This window comes from Orycteropus afer, unplaced genomic scaffold, assembly GCF_000298275.1.
Source record: "Orycteropus afer afer isolate SDZICR_OR568_19922 unplaced genomic scaffold, OryAfe1.0 scaffold00041, whole genome shotgun sequence".
In the NCBI taxonomy this organism is placed as follows: domain Eukaryota; kingdom Metazoa; phylum Chordata; class Mammalia; order Tubulidentata; family Orycteropodidae; genus Orycteropus; species Orycteropus afer.
In genome coordinates this window covers 8,744,110-8,769,072 of record NW_006921628.1, presented here as the reverse complement: position 1 = coordinate 8,769,072, position 24,963 = coordinate 8,744,110, and the positions used below count along the sequence as shown (strand labels likewise).

The window sequence follows — 24,963 nt, the reverse complement described above, 5'->3', positions numbered from 1 at the left end:
TCGAGACTGGAGGCCAGGCAAATAGAAAAGTATGGGGGCGGAGGGGAGAAACTGAGGCTGGGCGTCAGAACAACCAGGTTCTTGTCTTGGCCCTAAGACTCCAGGGCTAGGAATCCTTATGCCAGACACTCACACCAGCCATGCCCCTGCCGAGGCAGGCATATTAGCCATTCCCCTTGCCCCGGCACCTTCCTCCTTCCGTGGAGCCTGGGCACCCACCCCTACCGTGCTGCTGCCGCCACCACCGTAACCTGATGCGCAGCAGGATTTGGGCCGCTGGCCCACGTCACCGCCGCGGAGGCACTCGGGCTCAGGCTTCGCTCCCGCCTGCTCTCCTCTCCTTCAGTGCCGGCTCCACAGGCAGGCGCGCGGGGTGCATGGCGCAGAGGCTGAGTGAGCGGGCACGAGGGCCCGCCGAGGCCACGGGGCTCTACAGGGCTGTGCTGCTCAGGTCTGGTAAGTAGAGGCAACCTGACCCAACTCCCACCTCTCCGGATGCAAGGACAGCGCAAGGAGGGCACTGAGGGTGCACCAAGCACAGCCCCTGGCCGGTCTGACGCTGGCACCTTGGTCCTTTTCTCCGCAGTTCTTTCCTCCTTTCCATTCTTCCTTCCTCCCGTCATTCATTTTTTATTCCTTTTTTTTTTCCCTCCCCTATCCCCCCTCCCTATCTTCCCTTTCTAGGCATTTACCCTTAGAAATAATGCTTTCTTCCCATGTGTGAGAACACACACAGTTGGTTTGATTACAAAACCCTGCTAGTTGCACCTCCTGGCCAGTTTCTCAAGCAGAGACTTAGGAGGGCGCAAAGGCATTTGTGCCTGGGAGTTTGGGTGCAGGAAAGCAGAAAATGGGCACGACATGAGTAGCACACTGCGAGGAAGCCAAGACAGGAATGGCTCTTGTGAAGGACTTTGCGATGTCCAAGGGGCACTAAACTAGGAGAAAAAAAAAAAAAATGGGGTAACAAGTTACAGAAAGGAGAGCAACTGTTTTTTTTTCTATATGTGTGGAGTAAAGAGGAAAGATTTGGAAGGAATCACACTGGTTATTTTTGAGTATGGGGATAGGATGAAGGTGTATTTTCCTTTATGTCTCTTTTTTGCTTGTTTGCAGTGAGCACATACTATTCTCCACTTGGGGTTAAAAAGAGATTTTTGATTTAGGAAAATGAAACAAAAGTAACATACGATCACACACACACACACACAGCCATGGAGACGGCCCTAACTCCTACTTGGACCCCTCCTTGGGTTTCCAAGGCGGTATCACTACAGAAGTAGATTGCCCAAGGTGCCTTCCAAGGAGTGGCTGGTGGGTTTGAACAGCCAGCCTGCTGGTTAGCAGTCAAGTGCCTTAGGCACTACGCCACAAGAGCGCCCTTGGAAAACACAGGGATGTAGAAAGAAGAAAAGAATGTCCGCGGTGAGCGTTTGGGGCAGTTTCATTCTGGATTCTGTGCTTGGACAAAGACGTTTAGGCAAGTTGAAAATTGGGTTGGTGCCGAGGTCGTTAGTCGTGGACATGTGATTAGAAAGGGTCAGGAGGCTTGGGCTCTTGGGCCAGCTACCCTCTGCCCTAAGCAAGGAGCCATCCGCACCCGGTCACAGTTCCCTGGGACCTGAACAGTGGGAGCCAATGAGCTGGGCGAGCCCGCGGTAGCGCGTCGGCAGTGACTGTGCGGCCCCTATGCCCGCCTTGACAGGCCCCGCCTAGGCGAGTTCCTGGCTTTGGGGCCCCGAGTTACTGGTTGAGAACTTCGGTTTCTTTAGTGTGAAAGTAAGAAGTTGCCAAGACTTCAGGACTGGCAGTGACGTCCTAGGGGAGGGTCTTCACTGTGTTTGAACCAGGGTCGGTAAAAAGAAAGGGGCTGTATAATCTGATGGAACTGGTTACAAATCCCAGCTCCAGTGATGTCCCTACAAAGCACTCTGCGTGTCACCACCCAGTTCCTATCTTCTTACAAAGCTGATGAGGGGCTGCCCCAAATCTGACTGGAGTCATAGCTTTGACCTTCACTCAAAAGGTAACTTTTTTAGCTTTTATGCATTAGAACACCTACATATGCATGGGAATCACCAGGAAGCTTGTTAATATGCAGATTCTGATTCAGTATATCTGGGGCTGTTCAAAGCCCTGCTTCCAGCCCATTCAGAATACAGGCACCTCAGAGTCCATCATCTAGGCCCATGCTTCTTTGGTAACTGCACCTCACACAGGTCCTAGCCCAGAAGGGAACAGAGAGCTCTGTCAGGGTGCTTCACTGACAAGAGCACTTACTGTGTGCTAGGTACTGTGCCTGGCTCATGCAATCCTCACAGCCCTACCAGGTCACTGCTAATTGTCATCTCTTTTTAACCGAGGAGAAAACTAAGGCTCAGACAGCTTCAACAACTTGCCCAAGGTCTTGCTAAGGGATTTTCTAACCCCAGTAAACAAGCAGAAAAGATATTCAAACCCAGGTCCAACTACGCCAGAATCTGCAGACCTTCTGAGATAGTCATAACATTGGCAAGTGATTGGGGGTCACTTGGTCTTGCTGTTCTCTGCCAAAAGCTGTACCACTGTCATCTCACTGACTTCCTTCATTTATTCTTTCAATCAACATTTATTGGCCATGTTATGCACTAGGAGTCCCTGTGTGGCATAAATGGTGAAGTACTAGGCTACTAACTGAAAAACTGGTGGTTCTAGACTACCTGGAGGTGCCTTGGAAGAAAAGTCTGGCACTCTACTTCCCAAAGAACATAACCATTGAAATCCCTATAAGCACAGTTCTACTCTGACATGCACGGGGTCGCCATGTGTCAGAATCAACTCAGCAGTAACTTTTTTTTTTTGATATTATGGACCAGATCCCATGTGAAGACCAGAGATACAATGATACATAAGACATGTCCCTCCTCTCAGGGAGGTGAATAGTACTGACTACCTATTTTAAGCACAAGAAAACTGAGGCTGAGAAGGTGACAGGATTTGCTTAAGAAAACACAGCTAGTCAGGGGTTCAGGGGTAGAAGTGAGATTTGAACCCCAAGACCATATGTTTCTGGAGTCATTATTCTCACAATAATCAATAAGTAGTGTCTGGGGTAGGGAGTTAACTGGACCATTTGGTGAAAGGGTGATCACCCCTCCTGTTGCTCTCCCACATGGAGTGGCTTTTAGAATCAAGCCTAAGATGGTGGCCATCTTTATTCACAATAGCTTCCTATGAAATAGTAAAACATTTTTAGAAAAATTTCATCCTAAATTATTTAAAATAAATTCTTAATAGTAAAGTAATACTTGTTCAGCATAAATATTTCAGGGCATAAAGAGGTGGAAGCCTTACCTATAGTCCCACTAACCACAAGCAGCCACTGGTAACATTTTGGAATGTCTCCTTTCAGTCTTTGCTGTGCAGTTTGTGTGTGCTGTTGTATTTGTGTTTTATGTTATTGAGATTATACTGCCTCTAGCCTTTACTTCCCCTTTTATCACTTGGATGAAAAATATTTAATATTCTTAAATGGGTTATCAAGACAATAGCCATCATATTGTGCCATGCACTGTACAAAGGGCTTTTCACACTGTATCTCTTTTTCCCTCAAAAGAACTTATATGGTAGGTATTGCTACTGCCCCATTTGAGACTGATGAAATGGGGAGCTCTGGTAGCATAGTGTCTAAGGCACTTGACTGCTAACCAAAAGGCTGGCGGTTCAAACCCACCAGCCACTCCTCAGAAGGAAGATGGAACAATCTACTTTCATAGTAATACTGCCTTGGAAACCCAAGGAGGGGTCGCTATAAATCAAGTCTGACTCGATGGCACATAACAACAACAACAACAGCCATCCAGCAGTGCATGGCATCTGGGCTGACACCAGAACCCATGCTTTTAATGACTAGTCTGGAAGGTCACTTTGTGGAATGACCTGATGCTCAGCCATGCCTAGTAAGTTACACACAATGTAGTAAAGATCCAGCTGAGGCTCGTTACCTGCATCCAACCAGGAGCTCAGGCCAGATTCCTGGCTGGAAGGAACACTTCCTCAGGTGCCTGTGGGCATCAGCAATGGTGCTCCTCCTCTGCAGCCCAATGGACAGCCTCCATCCAGGGCTGGATTAGCCAGTAAGAACAGGATGCACCAGTTTGCAGTAAGCAGGGTATGCAGGGGTTGCATTATATTTACTAACCTGTAGTGAACATTTCACATGTGAAAAATTAGTAAGTAAACACAATGAAACCCCTGCATACCTCACTTATTGGGTAATCCATCCCTGCCTCTATTACCACATTCCGGGTAGGGTCGCCAGATAGAACACTGGACATCCAGTTAAGTATGAATTTCAGATAAAAAATGAACAGTTTTTTTTAGGGTAAGTATATCCCAAATATTGCATGAGACATACATCTCCCAAAACATTTTCTGCTGTTTATGTGAAATCCACATTTAACTGGCAGACTCCATTTTTATTACCTATATGCTATTCCCACTTCCAGAAATCATAGAAGTTTACTGGCTAGACAAACTATGATCTCTCCAGGTTCCTTTACACACCCATATCCACACACCTCTCCCCATCCTTAGATCCATGTTTTTCCAGCTATAAGGAAATTAACCCTTTAAGACCAAATTATTTTCTTTTTTGAATTTTTTGTTGATACCATATGTTTTCAGTAATGGGAGGCAAGGTGAAGTGAATGGAAAAACTTTTTGAGGTAATACAGATTTTCATACAATTATGTGGGACACATATGTCCCAAGTGGACTCTGGTGGAAGAATTAGTGGAGTGACACCCATTTCTTCACATTCACATAGTTATAGAAGTCTCTGTGAGGTGGCAGCACAGACTGCAGCTGGGATAGCAGCTTTTCAAGAGACCTGAGAGGCTGAAAATTTTAGCAGGTGATATTATGTCCCATGGGTCATGAAAGGGTTAAAATATACTGGAATGGAGAGAGGGTGGCACCACAGGGTCCTTCTGCAGCTAAGAGGCCAAATCAACCATCTCTAATTGCAGCTGGGTTGAGAGCCAGCTTTCTGAAATAAGACTCTTAGTTCTTCCCTACCCCCTCACACTTTGTTTTCACCCTTGAAGTCCCTCCACTGAGTAAATTCTTCCCCGTTCAAACTTGTTGTAAAAGCGACTCTCAATGCATTTAATAATCTCTCCACAGATCCCATGATAAGTTTCTCTGCCAGTACAACTCCCCCACCATACCCCACCATGTTATTTGAGCAGAGCATGGTTTTTGGTGGAGGGGGTGATTCTAGGTTATTTTGTGGGCAGATTTTCAGAAATCTCATTGAGGCCTTGAAAAGAGACCTTGGAGGTTTGGACTGAATACAGGGCCAAGGAGGAAGTTTTAAGTTGCCATGGAAACTTCTTGTCTGATGTTTGTGGACCCAGATAAGCTGCTCAAGGCGCCTGTCGGCTTGAAGAAAGGGGGGCAAAAAATGAAAGGAAAAACATTCTGTGGAGTTTTTTTTTTTTTTTTAAATGCAAACTGAAGCCCCAAAACCAAAAAAAAAAAAAAACAAATCCATTAACTCCATTAACATTGAGCTGATTTCAACTCACAGCAACCCTATAGGACAGAGTAGAACTCCCCCCTGGCTTCACTATGCTGTAATCTATGGAAGTTGAGTGCCACATCTTTCTTCTGTACAGTGGCTGGTGAATGCAAACTACATCTTTAACCACTACACCACCAAGCCTCACTGTATACACAGGAGAATCCCCCAGGTCCCCCTCATGGCTGTCTGTCCTGGACTTTGCTATCACCTTCCTTTTGGCTCCTCTGTACCCAAGAAAACAGGTTTCAAAGGAATAGCAAGGGGCATGGGAGGGGTATGCTCAGGCTCCAGGGACCCTTGGCCACCTCGGGGCAGGAATTCTGATACCAAGAACCCTAGCATTTCAGATTCTTTCCTTTAGGGAGGAGGGAAAGGCCTCCAGGAAAAGCCACACAGACCAAGGCAGCAGGCAGTGGCTGTGACTTCAATTCTGCCACTGTTGTTGTTAGGTGCCATCGAGTCAGTTCCAACTCATTACAACCCTTTGTACAGCAGAACAAAACAGTGCCTGGTCCTGCATCATTCTCACAACTGTTGCTATGCTTGAGCCCACTGTTATAAACACTGTGTCAGTCCATCTTGTTGAGAGGCTTCTCCTTTTCACTGACCTTTTACTTTACTAAGCATGATATTCTGCTCCAAGTATTATTCCCTTCTGACAATACGAGCAAAGTATAAGAGACAAAGTCTGGCCATTCTTGCTTCTAAGGAGCATTCCAGCTATACTTCCTCCAAGACAGATTTGTTCATTCTTATACCAGTCTATGGTACATTCAATATTCTTCACCAATACCACAATGCAAATGCATCAATTCTTCTGGGTCTTCCTTATTCATTGTCCAGCTCTCACATGTATATAAGGCTATTGAAAATATTATAGCTTGGATCAAGCACACGTTAGTCTTCACAATGATATCTTTGCTCTTTAACACTTTAAAGACATCTTTTGTAGCAGATTTGCCCAATACAATAACAACAACAACAACAACAAACTCGCTGCCATTGAGTCAGATCCAACTCATAGCAACCCACCCCTCCTTGGGTTTCTGAGGCAGTATCTCTACTGACAGTAGAGATCTTCCCTGTGGGTTTGAACTGCCAGCCTTCTGGTTAGTAGTCAAATGCCTTAGACACTACACCACCAGATCATTTGATACCTTGACGGCTGCTCCCATGGGCACTGATTGTGGATTCAAGTAAAATGAAAGCAAATTCTGCCATCGCCACATGTGAACTCCCACAAGGAGCATCTGCTCCATGGACTTCCGTCTTCTCATATTCTAAGTGAACATAACTGAACCACACATAAATCATAACCACATTTGGTGGGAAAAGGTTTCCCTTTTTCCCATTTTTAATCCTTATTGCTTTTTTCTTCTGATTAATAAATAAGTAAATCCCACTGCCATTAAGTCAATCCTCATTCACAGTGACCCCCATTCAGTTTCCAAGGTGGTAAATCTTTACAGAAGCAGATTGCCCCATGTTCCTTCTACAGAGTGGCTAGTAGGTTTGAACTGCCACTCTTCTGGTTAGCAGTCAAATGCCTTAGGCACTGTGCTACCAAAGCTCCATTTTCTTTCTGATAGCAAGGCAATATATGATATTTTTTAAAGCCACAAATATCACAGAAGCATAATGACAAAAGACAAAGGCCCATCATTTAACCCATGAGGACAGTGGTTCTCAAATTCTTAAAGATAAAAAGAATCTCCATGGGAGCACGTTAAAATCCAGATTCCTACATCCTCCCTCAAAGGCTCTGATACAACAATCCAAAAGCATGGCCTAGTAATTACATACCCAAACCTAGCCCACTGCCACTGAGTCAATTCTGATTCCTAGCAAGCCTATAGGACAGAGTAGAACTGCACCATGGGGTTTCCAAGGCTGTAAACTTTTATGGCAGCAGACTCCCTCATCTTTCATTCCAAATAATATCTAGGAATGATATTCAGTATGTTGTTGTTGTTCTTATGTGCCGTCGAGTCGGCCCTGACTCATAGCGACCCCTCCTTGGGTTTTCGAGGCAGTATCACTACGGAAGTAGGACTGCCCAACCTTCCTTCCGAGGAGTGGCTGGTGGGTTTGAACCGCCAGCCTTCTGGTTAGCAGGCAAGTGTCTTAGCCACTATGCTACCAGAGCTCCTGATATTCAGTATTCATTGATCTAAAACTGACCTCTGTTAACAGTTCAGTGTATGTGCCCCCAGATTAGTTCTGTATGCATAGACTAATTTTTGAACCTTGAGAAAAAGGGATCATAGTACATGTGGTTTTACAGTTTGTTTTTCCCTTAAGTATGTAGTAAACATCTTTTAGGTCAATAAATAGATGTGTTTATTGGCTGTGTCCAATTATGGGGTATAGCATAATTTCTTATTGATAGGGTGTGGTTCGAGAAATGGTTGTTGGTGAGCACCGATTTTATACATAGTTACCGAGACAGAGGACAAGATGGTGCTGTAATAAGCTCGGGGATACCAATATTTCGGTGCCTTCACGTCAAAAATTGTTACTGAGCACCTTGTGTTATGTGAACCTGTCTTGTTCGTGCACTTGGACTGTGAAAAGAATCTTAGTGGAAGAAGTACAGGGAGTCCCTACTCCCTGGGGAAAATGGCGCCCAACCTTGGGGGATTCTTGTCTGATTCCTTGGCTCTCACTGCTCTGGGGTTGTCATGAGAGTCTTCTAATAATGCTGGTGGGGACTCTCAGAGTCTCCCCCTCCGGTGGTGGTGGTTGTTAATTACCATTGAGTCAACTCTGACTCACAGTGGCCCCAGGTGTGCAGAGTAGACCTGCTCCATAGGCTTCTCAAGCCTGTGACCTTCTGGAGCAGATCAGCAGGTCTGTCAATGAGATGTTTCTGGGTGGGTCTGACCACCTACCTTTTTGGCTAGTTGAGCACTTGACCATTTGTCCCACACACAAACTCCTCTGGAATAAGCTAGATTATGGGATTCTGTCTTCTCCACACAGTGAGTGGAAGTTATAAGAAGTTCCACTGCCCCAGGATCCCTCTTATCCCTCCAGCTGTCAGAGGGCACGAGGATTAGTTCAGATAAGCCACCTTAAAAAAAAAAAGTTGCTATCAAGTCTATTCCAACTCATGATGACCCCACGTGTGTCACAGTACAACTATACTCCATGGGGCTTTCTGTGGCTGTGATCTTTCAGAAGTAGATCTCCAGGCACCTCTGGGTGGATTTGAGCCTCCAACCTTTTGGTTAGTAGCTGAACACTTCACCATTTGCACCACCCAGAGTTTCCTCTCAAACCAAAGTCACTGCCATCAAATCAATTCCAACTCATAGCAACCCCCATTGGGTTTCCAAGACAGTAAATCTTTACAGAATAGATTGCCCCATCTTCCTCCCGTGGAGTGGCTGGTGGGTCTGAACCGCCAGCCTTCTGGTATTCAGTCAAATGCCTTAGGCACTATGCCACCAGAGCTCCTTAGAGACTCCTGTGCCTTAGAAAAATGCCAAAATACTTATTTGAGGAGCAGGACAACATGTGAGCAGGAACCAGGGGCAGCAAAAAGTGATTTGACAAGAACTTACTTGGAGTCCTGCTCCATCAGACCTTGGAGAAATTAAGCCACATAGTGTGGGAAGCACCATTCACAGTACTAAAGAAAAGCACAATCTAGGAAGAAGCTGCAAAAAAGATCACACAGCGTTTCCAAAAAGTTATTTTATACCTGAGAATTTATGACCCTCTGAGTTTAAGAAGGAGCTCTGGTGGCGCAGAGGTTAAAATATTTGGCTGCTAACCAAAAAGTTCAGCAGTTTGAACTCACCAGCCTCTCTGCAGGACGAAGGTGAGTTTAAGTGGCTCCAGAATAGGCTGCTTGGGCTAGGCTCTCAGAACAACTCAGGACCTGCCCCACGCACCCCTCTTCAGCCCTTCTCCTACCTCCCCCTCAGTCTCAAAACTCCAGCCACATTGAAGTTTGGTGAAAAGGAGCTCAACCCTACTGTGGGATCTCCACACTCCACTCGCTCTAGGATGCTCTCCTGTGTGGAAAGAGCTTCATGTCACTGACTCCTTCTCACTGTCCAGACCTCCCAAAAATGTCATCTCCTGTGTCTACCCTTCCTAAGCTCCTGGTCACTCCTTTTCACCTCACCCAGTCTTACTGTCATCATAGCATTTATCACAGGTTGACATTTTCTTATTTGTCTCTTAATTTATGGTCTAAATCCCCCTAGATTGTAGCTTTCTTGAGGGCAGGGATGGTGTCTGCCTCATTTATACTGTAGCCTCAGCATTTGGAACAGTGCTAGGAAACATAGTATGTTTGTTGAATGAATAAGCAATTTAGATTGATATTGCAAAAAAATGCCTTTTTAATGGCTCATCCACGTCTGATGTGTGTCCTATAATTGATTGCCTTATAGCCAACCAACAACTTGTTGTTGTTGTTATGTGCCGTGGAATCGGACCCGACTTATAGCAACCCCTCCTTGGGTTTCTGAGGTGTTATTACTACAGAAGTAGGTTGCCCAAACTTCCTTCCAAGCAGTGGCTGGCGGATTTGAACCGCCAGCCTTCTGGTTAGCAGTCAAGTACCTTAGGCACTATGCTACCAGAGCTTCTGACCAACAACTTAGTTCATGGGAAACTAAGGTTGGGGTGAGGGCCAGTTTTAACTGGTAGATGCCAGCTTCCTTGGTAGGGGAATAAACATAATGCTGGAAACTAGAAAACACCTCCAAACTTCCGAGTGAAAGCTGAAATAATGGAATGAGGAGAACGCCTCCTTTAGCTGCAGGCACCTGGACGGCCCCAGGCCTCGCCAGTCATTCTTTACTTTTACATTCACACATTTGCTTACTGAGCCGATGTTTATGGAACACAGCTTCACCCAGGCACAGAGCTACATGCTCAGATAATGTAGAGTCCAGTTCTCTCTGTGGAAAAAAATCATGTTTGCTGAGCATTTACCACTTGCTTTCACAATGTCAGGAGCTCGGGTGGCATAGTGCCTAAGACATTTGACTGCTAACCAGAAGGCTGGTGGTTCAAACTCACCAGCCACTTCTCGGAAGGAAGACTGAGCAATCTACTTCCATAGTGATACTGCCTCGGAAACCCAAGGAGGGGTCGCTATGAGTCAGAACCAACTCGATGGCAGTGATTTTGTTTTGGTTTTTTCCATAATGTCATTCTGCCTCTGTCATTTCCCAAATACCCTATTATTCTCCACATTTGACAAACAAAGAAACCGAGAGTCAAAGGCATTGAGTAGCTGCCAGAAGCCACTTAGGGAGGTGGTGCTAGAATCAGGGTTGACACACCGGTCTGCTTAACCCCACACAGGATCACCTTCCACTCTATCATGTTCTCTCCTGTATAGCTCCACTGTCAAGTTCAAGTGAAATGAGGGTATTGAGTAAATGGCAAGTATGGAGTTCAGACCATGGGTGACAGAACTGACCTAGAGTCCCTGGATGGGGCAGTTAATGCACTTGACTACTAACAGAAAAGTTGGAGGCTCAGGTCCACCAGAGGGACATCGGAAAAGAAGGCCTGGCAACCTACTTCTGAAACACCAGGCACTGAAAACCCTCTGGGGCACAGTTCTATCTGACACACATGGGGTCATCAAACTGGCATTTAACTGGCAGATGCCAGCTTTCTTGCTAGGGGAGTAAACATAATGCTAACTTGTTTTAAAAAACTGACCCACTGCTGAATAGGTCTCCCCTCTTTGTTCTCCTCCCACCCCAATCTTGCACCCCAAGAGCCGTTTTCTGAAGAATTCAGCACTGAGGCAGGAAGCTTGGCTTCCCCTGTCCTCAGCAAAGTGTCAGAATCCGCTCTGGCCTACACCTTCCATTAGAAACAAGGGAAATTCCTCTCCCTAAGCCGCCTTACTCAGAACAAAGCTTGCCATGTTTTTTATTCCACAACAATCTTACAAAATAGGTGTTTGTGTCTTTCAAGCATGTGGTTTGGACATGGTGTTCCCTATGGTGGAAGTGGCAGCACACCAAGTGAAAAACTGGTTACTATAGTAACAGTTCCCTTTTATCGATACCAGAATAAACAGGAATGCAAAGCTGCCTTCAATCCCCGGGGATTTAAAAAACCGCCCTTTGGAGGCAGCCCTTTTTGCTAGTCTGGGACTTCCCGGTGGATTGAGGAACCCAGCAGTACAGCTCCTGAGTTCCCGCCCCAGCACCTTGACTCGGCCTAAGAAGTAAGACCATGGCTATTCTGTCTCACCTGCTGAGCTGGGTGCTGTTCTGGGAGGTGGGTGGGAGGGCAGCCTTTGAAGCATAGAGCTCAGGGAAACCAAGCTCGTTGAGTTGAGGCACCTGGGCTTTACCTCATCTATAAAATGATGTGGGGTGCCTCCTGGTACCCTAGGTTTGGGAAAGGATAGGAGATAAAATGGGGAGCACCCACATACAATTCTATATCCTTGTTGACGTCTGGCTTCTAAATCTACAAATTAACCTGTATTTGTGCATGATATGACCTTCCTTGAGTCTGTTTCACACAATTACGGGACTTTAAATCTGTTAATAAGGAGCTATGGTGGCGCAGTGCCTAAGGCATTTGACTGCTAACCAGAATGTTGCAGTTTAAACCCACCAGCCACTCTACAGAAGATGGGGCAGCCTACTTCCCCTAAAGATTTACAGCCTTGGAAAACCAATGGGGGTTGCTATGAGTTGGAATCAACTCGATGGCAGTGGGTAACTCTCTTAATAACCATAGTGCCACAGCGGATGGCACACCTGAGGAGCAACAGGTTTTGGCATCAGCAGAGCTCAGGTGAGAGTCTATCTCCTTCATTCCCTGGCTGTGTGATTGGGGAAATTAGATGACCTCTCTGAGCCTCAGTTTCTTTGTCTGTAGAAAGGGGTAAAGATAGTATCCACTCTCTTGGTTTTGTTGTAAGGATTTCATGAGATATGGCTGTGAGGTGCTGAGCAAGTACTCAGTACCTGTTAGCTGCCTTCCTTTCTGGTGAATTTGACTTCAGCACTTTGCAGTACAGGCCAAGTTTGGGATAGACCAGAAATTGGAGGTTATAGCATTGGCTTTGTCATTTTTTGGACAGGTCTCAAGCCCAGGTGGTACCCTGGCTGCAAAGCAGACCCAGCACCTGTGTCACTGGGTGGCTCAAATTCTGAGTGGCTGTTAGCTCTGACAGTGTTAAGTACCTGTCTGGATCTTTCCCACAGAGGCGTCTGCCTGTGGAATGGTGAGCATCATGTCACTGGTAGGCCACCAGGAATGTCTAGCCTGCTGCCCCTTGTTCCCTCATCAACTGCATGATGCTTTCTACCAACTTTGCCAAGAAACCTCCCAGGTCAGGAACTATAGCTGGCCCTGGATTCTGCAATGGAATTGATCCAAAACCCTGAATGCCCAGCCAGACCTTCTCTTCACAAAGCAGGTGGTCACAGTGGACTCAAGGCAAAATTTTCAGGAAGTTTGTCTTCAGTCATTTTTCTAACGGGGTGGGGAGGTAGCACCCTAGTGGAAAAGCAGGTATGCCAGGGGCACTTCCGGGCATCAGTGTCCAGGTGCTGGGAGACTGCTCTTGGTCTCTGGCCAGTGGGGGAAAAAAAAAAAAAAAACACTTTCCTTGTTGGAGAAAAAGGCCAGAGGGGTCAGGAAATCCAGTGACCATGCTTGTCACTTTTACTAAATGCCTCTTTTTCCTTTGCAAAGTGGTTATTTTAAAAGTCTCTTTTCTCCTCTGACCCGCTACCTCATGAAATACTGAACTGATAATGTCCGGGGTCTATTTTGAACTCATCAGCCTGAACAGTAATAAGGAGCAGAGCAGGAGCTAGAAGCGGAAGGCAGAGAAGAGGGAACACTGACCACTACCCCTACAGATGGAAAGCCACCAGCTGGTCCTCTCCTAAACTAAGAAGAACCTGTGGACAGCCTGTGGATTCTGGCTTAAGCCCAAAGCTGTTGGGGCCAGGCTGGGCTGCCAGTGAGAGGCTGGATTTCTTACTGTCTTCTGGTTACCAGGTCTCCAGTTTCTGACAAAATGTGCTCATAGTGCTTCTACTTCATTGGGATTTCCTGAGTGTCAAAGACAGAAAAGGGATGTGAACCTGATTGTCAACTGAGAGACACTCTGTACCTGGAAGAGAGTTGTATGCTAGAGCACTGAATCTGAAGTTTGAAGTTCCTAGCTTGGCCATTAGGAGCTCTGGTAGCATAGTGGCTAAGACACTTGCCTGCTAACCAGATGGCTGGCAGTTCAAACCCACCAGCCACTCCTCGGAAGGAAGGTTGGGCAATCCTACTTCCGTAGTGATACTGCCTCGGAAACCCAAGGAGGGGTCGCTATGAATCGGGTTTGACTCGACGGCACATAACAACAACAAACTTGGCCATTTACTGTGTATATCTTGGAATGAGTAGCTTCACCTCCCAGCCCCAGTTTTCTCATCTACAAAATGGGATGATAAAATGAGGTATTTGTGCAAACTATGTCAGGGTGCGTGGGAAACCCTTTGTAAATGTCCACTGCTCAGCACAAGGCCCCCAGTTAGTTACAGCTCGCCTCTGTTGAGCATCACTCAGAGGCACTGGGCTAAGCACATCATCACATTTCCCCCTTCAGACAGACGGCACCATGAGTACGTGTTGCTATCGTCCCTACTGTACAAGGACCCAGGGAGATTAAGCTACTTGCCCCAGTCACACATCTACGAAAAGGTGACGCCATGATTCAAACCCTATCTCTTCCAAACTTCTGCTTTAATCACTTTACTATTTTAGGTGTCATTTGTCAATAACTGGTACCATTAGAGATAGAACCAGAGCCACCTGCAGAGGGGAGAGGCAATGGAGAACACATAAAGGCATTACACAGCCTGAGGTCTCTTAGCCAATTTTCAGGATGAAACAGGACTTGAGTCCCATCAGTGTCACTTCCCTTCTGTGTCTCCTCATTGCTTTTTTGTACCTGGGGGCCGAGGGAGGCTGATGTATGCTTGTAAAGCCACTAATATTAGCATCCTGGGAAGGTTGGCCTGGGAGCAGTTAGTGATCCTGGCTGAGCCTTGCCTGGCATGGAAGTGACTTCCTGCAGTGCCTCAGAGGAGGAGCTGGGGGCCTCTTGGGTCATCAGGAGAACAAGGGTGAACCAAGCAAGGGGCTCCCAATCTCTCCTCTACCTCTTATTACCCCAGAAAGGCCAGTCCCACAGTGTGGCTATTCCAAGAGCATGATTTGCCATCATGTAGTCACACAAGGCACTCAGTTGGCTGCCACCTACTGGTGCCTCTACCCTGTACCCAGCGCTTTTCATCAGCACCAGCTCACCTAGTCCTCACGTGTTGTGAGGGTACAGAGGTGGATCCCTGAAGTTATAGACTGTGCCTGAGGTCACACAGCTGCTAAGAACTATGACCTGAATCACATCCACCTGCTACTCACAGTCAGCTGAAGTTACTCAGGCTGAAACAAAGAACTTTAAAAGAAAAAAAAAAAAAAAAAAAAATTCAGTGGTTCAAATTGAGTTGGATTCACTTGGGAAGCTTTCAAAACTCCTGAAGGGCAGACTGCCCCTGCCTCCCCAGGCCAATAAAATCAGAATCCCTGGGGTAGTATTTTTAAAACTATTTTTAATCCCAGGCCTTAGTATTTTTTAAAACTTCCTCCAATGACTTCAATGTGTAGCCAAGGTTAAGAAGCATTGATTTGACCAGTGCAATTTTTAAGGAGGAAGAAAAGAGGGTCAAATCCAGGACTAGGAATGGAATTTATCAGTAGTAACTGATAATAACAACAACCTGGGGTGGCCACACGGCACAGTTCCAGGTAGTTTAATCTACAGGAGTGATGCCCTGGGGTTGTGTAGTGCACCACCTGCCTCACTATACATGGCAGCACTGGTCACCAACATGTCCTGAGCACTATATCCAATGCCAGGCCCTGTGCCAAGCACCTTGCAAATGTCCTCTCATTTTCTTCTTTCTAAGAACCCCATGAGGTAGTTAGCTGCTGGAATCCCTGTTTACAGAGGGGAAACCACAGAACAAAAGGAGGGCTCAGCAAATGCTTTCTGTAAAGAAAGGGTCAGATGGTCTCTCACACCTACTCAGCCACTCAGTAAAAAATGGACATGTTTATATTCCAAAGTGACGATTTGGCCCCCAGGCTGTAGTTTGCCTACTTGCCTTCAAGACTCCTGCTTGAAGGACTGAGAAGGGTCAGAGCTGGGGTTTAAATTCAAATCTGAATGCCACTTACTGCAACATATCTTTGACAACCAGTGAAGGATATTAACTAGCCACTTAAATTTCTCCTGCGATTGACCTGTTCCTCTCCTCCCCAGCTCTTCCTTACGGTGTTAATCTTTTTAGAGATACCCTGTGTGATGCTCACCTTACCTCTCTGTCCCGTCGTGGCCACTTCCTCAATGTGAAGAATCTTAGATCTCTCAGGATACCCCTGCAGCCTCAGAGCCCTGGCAGGAGCAGCTCTGGGAAGCAACCCCTGATCTCTGCCCCAGGATATCCTGGGTTTTCTTGGCTTAGCACCTGTGCTTTGTTGAGCAGCCTCTTCGTGTCAGCACCTGTGTGAGGTTCTTCTATGTGGAACTAGTTGGCCAGTTACTGTCGAGTCAATTCCAACTCATGGCAACTCTGTGTGTGTCATAATAAATGGAAGCCTTGTTTAACTTAATTAAACAGAGAAAAGATGGGGAGAAGTGGGACCATGCAGCCCTTTCCCCATGCTAGCACACACATACCTGCATGCAAAAGGATGCACCTGTTGTTGTCCAGAGTTTAGTGCCCTGAAAGCCAAGGCAGGGGTTTCTCAGACTATAGCTCTGGGCCAAAGAAATCACCAGGTCTTTTACCATGCCTGCCTCACCCATTCCACAACCCTGGCCTAAAAGAAACAACACCCACAGCTACATGTTGCTTAAAATAGAAAGAGAATAAAAAAAGAAGAAGCCTGGAATGCACCCTTGAGCCAGGGATGGCCATGGAATGGATCTAGGGAGCAAGATTGCTAAGTTTGCAGGTCCCAGGGTAAAATGAAAACTCAGGGTGCCTTGTTCAAAATGTGTAATGAATTTCAAGACATCAAAAGCAGAGCATGAAACCAAGAACAAGGCTCTTGTCAGTGCAGGACCCAGCAGCCTGGGTGGTACTGCCAGGGTGGGGCCTGGTCCCAGGGCAGCCAGTCCATTGGCTGGCTAGAGAAGTGAAGGTTCTCAGCCAGTCCGGGCAACTGTTTTTCCCCTGAATTTTAATGGATGAGGGACAGACACCATTGGAAGTGAAAGAAACCAAAGTCACAAGAATTCCCTAAACTTGCTGCTGACAGTTTTTCTCCACAGAGCTGCTAGAATGACCTTTTTAAGATGAATCACACACCATCTTTCCAAGGCTTGAACCCGCCCTTTCCACTCCAAATACTCTTCCCATCACTCACGCCACGCCAGCCACACTATGCTTTTGTGTTCACTGAACAGATCAAACTTATTCAAGGTACATGAGCCACATGTGCTGGTCTTCTGTCCCAAACAGCCCCCCTCCTGCTCCTTCTTAACCGTCAGATCTTACATTAAATGTCACCTCTGCAGACAGGCCCCCATGCCCCTGGCTGACGATGGTTCCTCCTGCTCTTCTCTGTCATAGCCCATCTGTCTCCTCATGGCACTTGTCACAGTTTGTAATTATTTTTATTGGTTTGTGTACATGTATCTTGTCTGCCTCTCTAGTAGAATGTCAACTCCGTGAGTGCAGGGACGTAGCTTGTTTTGTTCACCTCTAGTACCCAGGTGTCTACCACCACAATGCCAGTACTGTCAAGTTGATGCTGACTTAGAAGGTAGAGCTGAACTGCTCCACAAGGTTGCCTAGGCTGTAACCTTTACAGGAGCAGATTGCAAAGTCTTTTCTCCTGCGGAGCGGCTGGTTGTTTCAAACTACTGACCTTTTGGTTAGCAGCCAAACACTTCACCCTGCGATACCTTAAGTGTACCTACTAAAGTACCTGGCAAATTATAGGAACTCAACCATTTATGGATGAATTTTTTTAATATACTTTTTTTTTTTTTTAGAGCAGTTTTAGGTTTACAGAGGAATTGTGCAAAAATTTCTCCTTTCCTGAATTTATACAACTTATTTCTGTTCCCTGACTTACCACTTTGGCACCACGGTTCTTTTAAAGATGGTGTGACTGGTGAAAATTGTGTAGCTCTGGAAGGATGGTTTATGGCACAGAGCGGAGAAAGGCAGGGTAAACAGGCAGGATCTGCAACAGGTATTTAAATGTGATGTGATAATGGCCTGAGTAGGATGAAAGCCTGTGGACAAAGCGAAGAGTGTAGCAAGAATTACTCGGATAAGGATTGCTTGGACTTGGTAATGAGAATCAAAACCAAACCCACTGCCATCCAGTCAATTCCAACTAACTCATGTTGTTGTTGTTATGTGCTGTCAAGTCAGACCTGACTCATAGGGACCCCTCCTTGGGTTTCTGAGGTGGTATCACTACAGAAGTAGATTACCCAGCCTTCCTTCTGAAGAGTGGCTGGTGGGTTTGAACTGCCAGACTTCTGGTTAACAGTCAAGTGCCTTAAGCACTATGCTACCAGAGTGCCTAATTAACTCATGTTGTTTTTGTTGTTATGTGCTGTCGAGTCAGACCTGACTCATAGCAACCCCTCCTTGGGTTGCCGAGGCAGTATCACTACTGAAGTAGATTGCCCAACCTTCCTTCCGAGGAGTGGCTGGTGGGTTTGAACCGTCTGCCTTCTGGTTAGCAGTCAAGTGCCTTAGGCACTAGGTTACCAGAGCTCAAACTAACTCATAGTGACCCTAAATGACAGAGAAGAACTGCCCCCACAGGGTTTCCAAGGCTATAAATCTTTACAGAAACAGACTGCCTCATCATTCTTCCACGGAGTAGCTGGTAGATTCGAACAACTAACTTCTAGTTAGCTGCCGGGTGCTTTAACGACTATGCCACCAGAGTTCCTTGGTAATGAGAACAGTCAGCAAAATACAAACAAACAAACAGAAAACACAACACTCCAATTCATTGGCTCTTGGAGAACTTGATCCTATCAATTAGGAAAATATTTTTTTTTCAGCTGCTGTTGAGTCAATTCTGACTCATGGTGACCCCAGGTGTATCAGAGTAGAACTGTGCTCCATAGGGTTTTCAGTGGCTGAATTTTTGGAAGCAGACTGCCAGGCCTTTCTTCTGAGGTACCTCTGGGTGGACTTGAACCTCCAACCTTTTCGGTTAGCAGCTGAGCACATTCACTGTTTGCACTATCCAGGTGCTCCCAAGAACCGCCAGCCTTCTGGTTAGCAGTCAAATGCCTTAGGCACTGTGCCACCAGAGCTCCTAGAATATACCCACGTGTCCAAAAATGAAAAAGAGAGGATTGATAAAGCCAACTATTTATTTTGTCAAGTGTCCATTTTTAAGTAATTACCAAATACCATCACAGCCATGTATACTGCCTTAACCACTGCACCACCAGAGCCCCTTACCAAGAATTAGGAAGGTTATAACCTAAAAACAAACTTAACCTTTTGAAAAGAGATAGAGGAAAGGAAAGTTAATAAGAATTCTCATTTCAGAAACAGTTATGAGAACGTGAATTCAAGAATAAAAAAAGCAGATGTAACTCTATGCTCTCACTTAATTAAGCTACATCTGAAATATCTTATAATAATTAACACTTGTTCCAGTTTACACAGCACCTTTACATAAATGGTCTCACTTAATCCTCCTAATAACATCTTGCAGTGGCTACAGTCTCCCCTTTGGTGCCTATGTTTCCCTGACATGTCACGTTGCAATTTAAAACCCCCTCCTCCTGTATTTTACTGTCCCTAATGAGCTGTTGCTCACATCCATGTTTTTGTAGAAAACACTATCTCTGGTTATCCCATTCAGGCAGGATATGGTTTCCATTCTCTTCCAAGTGGGGGAAAGAAGTGACAGTCTGTACACAAACAACATGTGGCCATCCCAAGGGGACAATCTGGCCCTTGCCTAAGCCAGGCCTGACCAAGGAGGTAAAGTCTGGTGTGTGGAAATGGGGAATATGTCCACTCAGTCACCACGTGGAAACCATGTGACTTAGGGCACTCATTCCCTAAGACTAACCTCTCTGAGTCTTGGTTTCCTCTTCTGAACCTCAAAAGCTTTGTTGTCAATTACCAACAAATATGATTGAATAACTATGAAATACCAGACACTGCCAGTGCCTGGCCTCTTACGGCCCAAACCTCAGAACAACCTCAGAACAGCTGGATTCCTGAAAGGAGCAAAGCCAATGCCTACATTGCCACTGTATTTACTGTAAGCAGCTAACAGCCAGGCAGTGTCCACCCCCTTGAGACTTTTTCTTTTAAGAAGTGGTTTTTTTTTCCTCTCTGATACTTCCTTTTTGGGTATTTTAAAGATAAATGGAGAAAGCTTGTATAGGAGGGAGCCCTTCTGTCCAAGTTTTGAAGAATGTTGGTAAATTCCAAGCTGCTGTGGTCGTTGAGAAGAAGCCAGGAAGCTGCATAAAAGATAACAACTGTTCTTTTAAGGACACAGCAGTCCCAGGATTTTATATTCTCCTCTTTGATCTAGAAAAAGGGAAATGTCAGTGAGGGAATTTGGAACTATGGATAGGGAAGCTGGACAATAAAGGGGAATACTTTTTATCACTGCATTTATCCAAATTCTCCTTTAACAAGTACACATTACACTTTTTAAATAACTTTTCTTTTTCTGTATAAGCTCATTGGAAAACAGAATCTCAAACATAATTCCCTGTATTTTTATTCTTGTATTCCTTATATTTGTATCCAAAACCAAATCAAACCTGTTGTCAAGCCAATTCAGACTTATAGCAACCCTATAGGACAAAGTAGAACTTACTCATAATGTTTCCAAGGCTGTTATCTCTACAGAAGCAGATTGCCATGTCTGTCTCCTATGGAGCAGCTGGTAAGTTCAAACTGCTGACCTTTCAGTTACCAGACCAGCACTTAACCACTGTGCTACCACGACTCCTAATGCCTTTTATAGTGGGGAGGTGTAGAGATGGTTATCTGCAGTTAGGCTCAGAATGCATACAGGTGTCAACTCATATTTTATAATCCATTATCACTTTACCTCTATACCTCATATATTTTACAATATTATCTGCAGTCTTTACAACCCTGTGTGTAGATTCAGGTATCATTTCCATTTACAGACAAGGAAACTAAGGCTCAGAAAGTCAGGTAGCTTTCTCAGGGCCACTCAGTAACAGTGCCTTACAGGAATGGTGGGATTCTGGGCTAAGCTCTTGACCACGTCCTCTGCCCATCTCCACAGCCTCGATGTACTCTGAGATCCAGAGGGAGCGGGCAGATATCGGCGGCCTGATGGCCCGGCCAGAGTACCGGGAGTGGAACCCAGAGCTCATCAAACCCAAGAAGCTACTGAACCCTGTGAAGGCCTCCCGAAGCCACCAGGAGCTGCACCGAGAGCTGCTCATGAACCACAGAAGGTAGGAGTGGAGCCTGGCTACCTGGGCCTGGCAGGCACCTCCACAGGCCTGCCAGAGCCTGGGAAGGCACCCTTCAGGAAAGGCAGATCTGTCAGCCTCCCAGGGCCCCTGGAGGCTGGGGAGGCCTGGGGGTGCCCCACACTGTCACCAATAGACTGAAGGCTAAGTCCCCAGTGGACCCTTGGGAACAGGAGGGCTCCAGAAAGCCCCATTCTCCCAACCGATCACCTACTTCATGCCTGCTCTCCACATATATTTCCTGAGCACCTGTTGTGTGCTGGGCACTGTGCTCAGACCTGGGCATGCAAGAAAAAATGGGATGCAGCTCCTGCCCTCACAGAGGGGGACAGATGCCTAACTATGGTGGTATGACCGGTGCTTTGATGGAGGGTAAATGGGCCTGTGGAACCTAACTGGGGTCCACAGTGATGCCTCAGCTAAGGCCCAAAGGGTGGGCAGGCGACAACCAGGTAAGAAAGTGGACAGGTGATGGCAGAGAAAAGCATCTTCCTGAAGAGAAAGTAGCATGTGTAAAAGAACAGCACATGCAAGCCCAGTGCAGCTGGAGTGTTGATTATAAAGTGTAGGCCAGGTAGCTTGTGAGGTGTGGCCAAAAAGTAAGGGTGGACCATGGAAGCACATGGTCTGAAAAGTGCTTCAGAAAGGACGCTCTCTGGCTTGAGTATTGGGGTACAATACTGGAGAAACATGAATGGAGCAGGGAGGCCCAGAATGGTGGTAGCACCTCGAGGGCAATGCCCTGGGATGCATGAGAGAGATGGACTCAAGAGGCATGTGGATGGTGACAGGGCAGGGACTTGATAGCTGAACAGGATGTGGAGAGGGGAAGTGGGAGGCTGGGCTCTCCCCCTGATGCTCAACATTGCTGGTTCACAAGTGCTAGCATGAAGACTGCGGTGTCTTCGCACCTCCCTCTGCTGGCTGGTCCCAGTATTGAGGCTGGTTATGATTTTCATTCTTTTCAACTGTGAGTGACAGACTTTCCTTCCTGCAGATACAATTTTCTATCCTGTTTTTGTTTTTCCTTTCCATTTAGTATTATATCATGGTATTTTATCCAATTACCTTTTAGAGCCATTCCTTTTTATGTCAAAAAACATCACCACAATCAAAAACAAAAGCCAAAAAGACAAACAATGGAAAAATATTTGCAATGTGAAAAACAGATAAAAATTAATATATGTAGGTCCACTACAAATCCATAAGGGAAAAGTAAAAGAAAGATAGATGTTATTAGTTCACCAAAGAAGAAATGCAAATGGCTGGTAAATACTGTTATCAAAAGCTGTTCCATAAGACTTAAGAAGAGATACAAATGAAAATCAGATTTTTTTTTTAATTGTGATTTGAGTGAAAATTTACAGAGCAAATTCACTTTCCATACAGCAGTTCACATATACTTTGTCTCATGACATTGACCACAATTCACCACAATGCAACAGCTCCCCTCCCACTTCTTCCTGACAGTTACCTCTTCCTTGTGTCTATCCCTCCATTCCCCGCTGCCCCCTGAGCTGTCTCCCTGTGCATAAATAGCCCTTCTTTCTCCCATGATTATTCTCTCCAAGGAGTGGATCTACCTCAGGTACATGTTCAACTCCTATGCCTGTCTTTTGCTTGGCTGGAAGCCACAGGTGTGGGTTCAATTCCAGACCTGAAGGGCAGCTAGGAGCAATAGTTTCAGCAGTTCTACCAGGCTCTATTAGACCAGCAAACCTGGTCCCCCCCTTTTTTTTTCCAAATGATTTTGAGTTTTGTTCCACATTGTTCTCCCTCTCTATACATGATCTCCTACATAGATCCCCATCCAAGTGGTTGACATTGGTAGCCAGGCACCCTCTTCTTCTGGTCTCATAGTTGTACAGGCTGTGGGTCGCATGGTGTACCAGGCGCTAGGACTAATTGTTTCCATGAATCTTTGGTTGTCTTCATTCTTCTTTGCTCTGGACGAGGAGAGACCTTTTGTTGCATCTAGATGGCTGCCTGCAAGCCTTTAAGATCCCAGTCACTACTCACCAAAGCAGGAGGTAGAACAAGGTATTGTGTAGTATGCCATGCCAACCAAGCCTGATGTCCCCTGTGACCATGGTCCAACTTTTTGGTTCAACTTCTCAGTCCCTCTGGGTAGCTGGCTGTGACCAAGAAGTGACTACAACCTTGTCCCTTGTCAGCTCTACTATACACCTGGGAATTCAGATCATACAAATACACTTATAGGACCATTGTTTGCCAACCCTATACATGGTCTTGGGTACACTCCCCACTTCATAGACATACCTAATAGTTCAGCCTGTCCACCCAGAAAATCAGGTATTTCTTGCCTAGCAGATCCTCAAAGATACAGAGATTGGCTTGTGGCAGTGGAGAGAAACAAAAGCGCTTGTACACTGTGGACAGAAGTATAAATTGGATGACCTTTCTAGAGAATAGATGGAAATATGTATCCAAAGGTTTTAAAGAGCCTGACCCAGCAATTCTACGGTGAGAAGCTTATCCTAAGAAAACCTCCACAAATAATATAAAACCTAGTCTCTGCAGTCAGACAGGCCCGGATTCACGTCTTCATTCAGCACCTTCAGTAGCAGAGATTTGGACTAGCGTCTTAAGCCCGAGAAGCCTCGTTTCCCTTCTCTGTAAATGGGCAGGGCTGCCAGGAGGGTCGCACGAGATAATGGTGTAGGTTGGTGTCACTGCTATGTAGCCCTGAGATTGAAGGTGGGAGTGGGGAAGGAAGTAAGGGGATGTCCTCACGGTTGCCCCCACCCCAGAGGCCTTGGAGTGGACAGCAAGCCGGAACTGCAACGTGTCCTGGAGCACCGCCGGCGCAACCAGCTTATCAAGAAAAAGAAGGAGGAGCTGGAGGCCAAGCGACTGCAGTGCCCCTTTGAGCAGGAGCTGCTGAAACGACAGCAGAGGCTGAACCAGGTAGGTGTGAGGTTCCCAGGCCCTTCAAGGCCATTTGGCCATCTCCTGGTCCAGGGAGGAACTCTGCACATAGCCACAGATGACAGATGGGAGGAGGTTGAACAAAAAGAGCACTGGACCAGGAGTCCACCAGGAGCCTTCGCTCTGCCACTTATTTTGCGGTTTGGCTTTGGGCAGGTGGCTTCCCCTCTCTGGACTTTAGTTTCCTCATTACTACACACATTCTGATTTCATTCACCCAACTACCCTGAGAGCCAGATGAAATTCCTTTTCTAGAGGTGGGGAACCTAAGCTCCGATGAGGTAAACTATTTGAACTACGTTTCATATGCTGAACTTGGTCATGTACTGTCCCCTAGCTACCTGGGTGGTAGTGAAATCAATCCTGGGCTTTGTTTCCCCACTCAAAGAACTCTATGTTCAAACCCTGTGGCTTTTGAGAATAGGAACCCCTCCTAGCCCCACCTACTTCACACTTCTGTTTGTTTCTCTTTCAGCTGGAAAAACCACCAGAAAAGGAGGAGGATCACGCCCCTGAATTTATTAAAGTCAGGGAAAATTTGCGGAGAATTGCCACACTGACGAGTGAGGAGAGAGTGCTGTAGAGCTGCGTACAGGGGCTCCCACACCCACCTCCAGCCCTGCTGTACCTGGTGGCCCCAGGCTTCAGGCCTTGGGACATCTGTGATGTTCAGGCTCGTTCCCATAGAAATGTGTCACCCCAGAGAGCCTGGCCTTCCTTGAGAGGCTGGGGACCCTCAACACCTAGACTTTTCCTTCTCAGCACCCACCCCTCCTGGTCCAAGAGGAAGCTACTGCCAGGAAAACTATCACCAAGTCATCTCTCTTTCTCCCTAAAGGGAACACTGAGCCCTGCTGAGATTCTTTTTTCTTTTTTTAACCTAGTAGCCCAGTTTCCCAGGCCTTCCCAGCAG

General features: G+C 46.3%; 1 protein-coding gene across 1 annotated transcript; it reads left to right on the top strand.

Moving 5' to 3' along the window:
- Nucleotides 1–377: 377 nt before the first annotated feature.
- On the top strand, nucleotides 378–24,633 carry FAM107A (family with sequence similarity 107 member A). Its single transcript, XM_007937304.1, has 4 exons — nucleotides 378–456; nucleotides 20,909–21,083; nucleotides 23,873–24,029; nucleotides 24,526–24,633. The coding sequence occupies exons 1-4, from the start codon at nucleotides 378–380 to the stop codon at nucleotides 24,631–24,633; spliced, it is 519 nt and encodes a 172-aa protein (XP_007935495.1).
- Nucleotides 24,634–24,963: the final 330 nt, after the last annotated feature.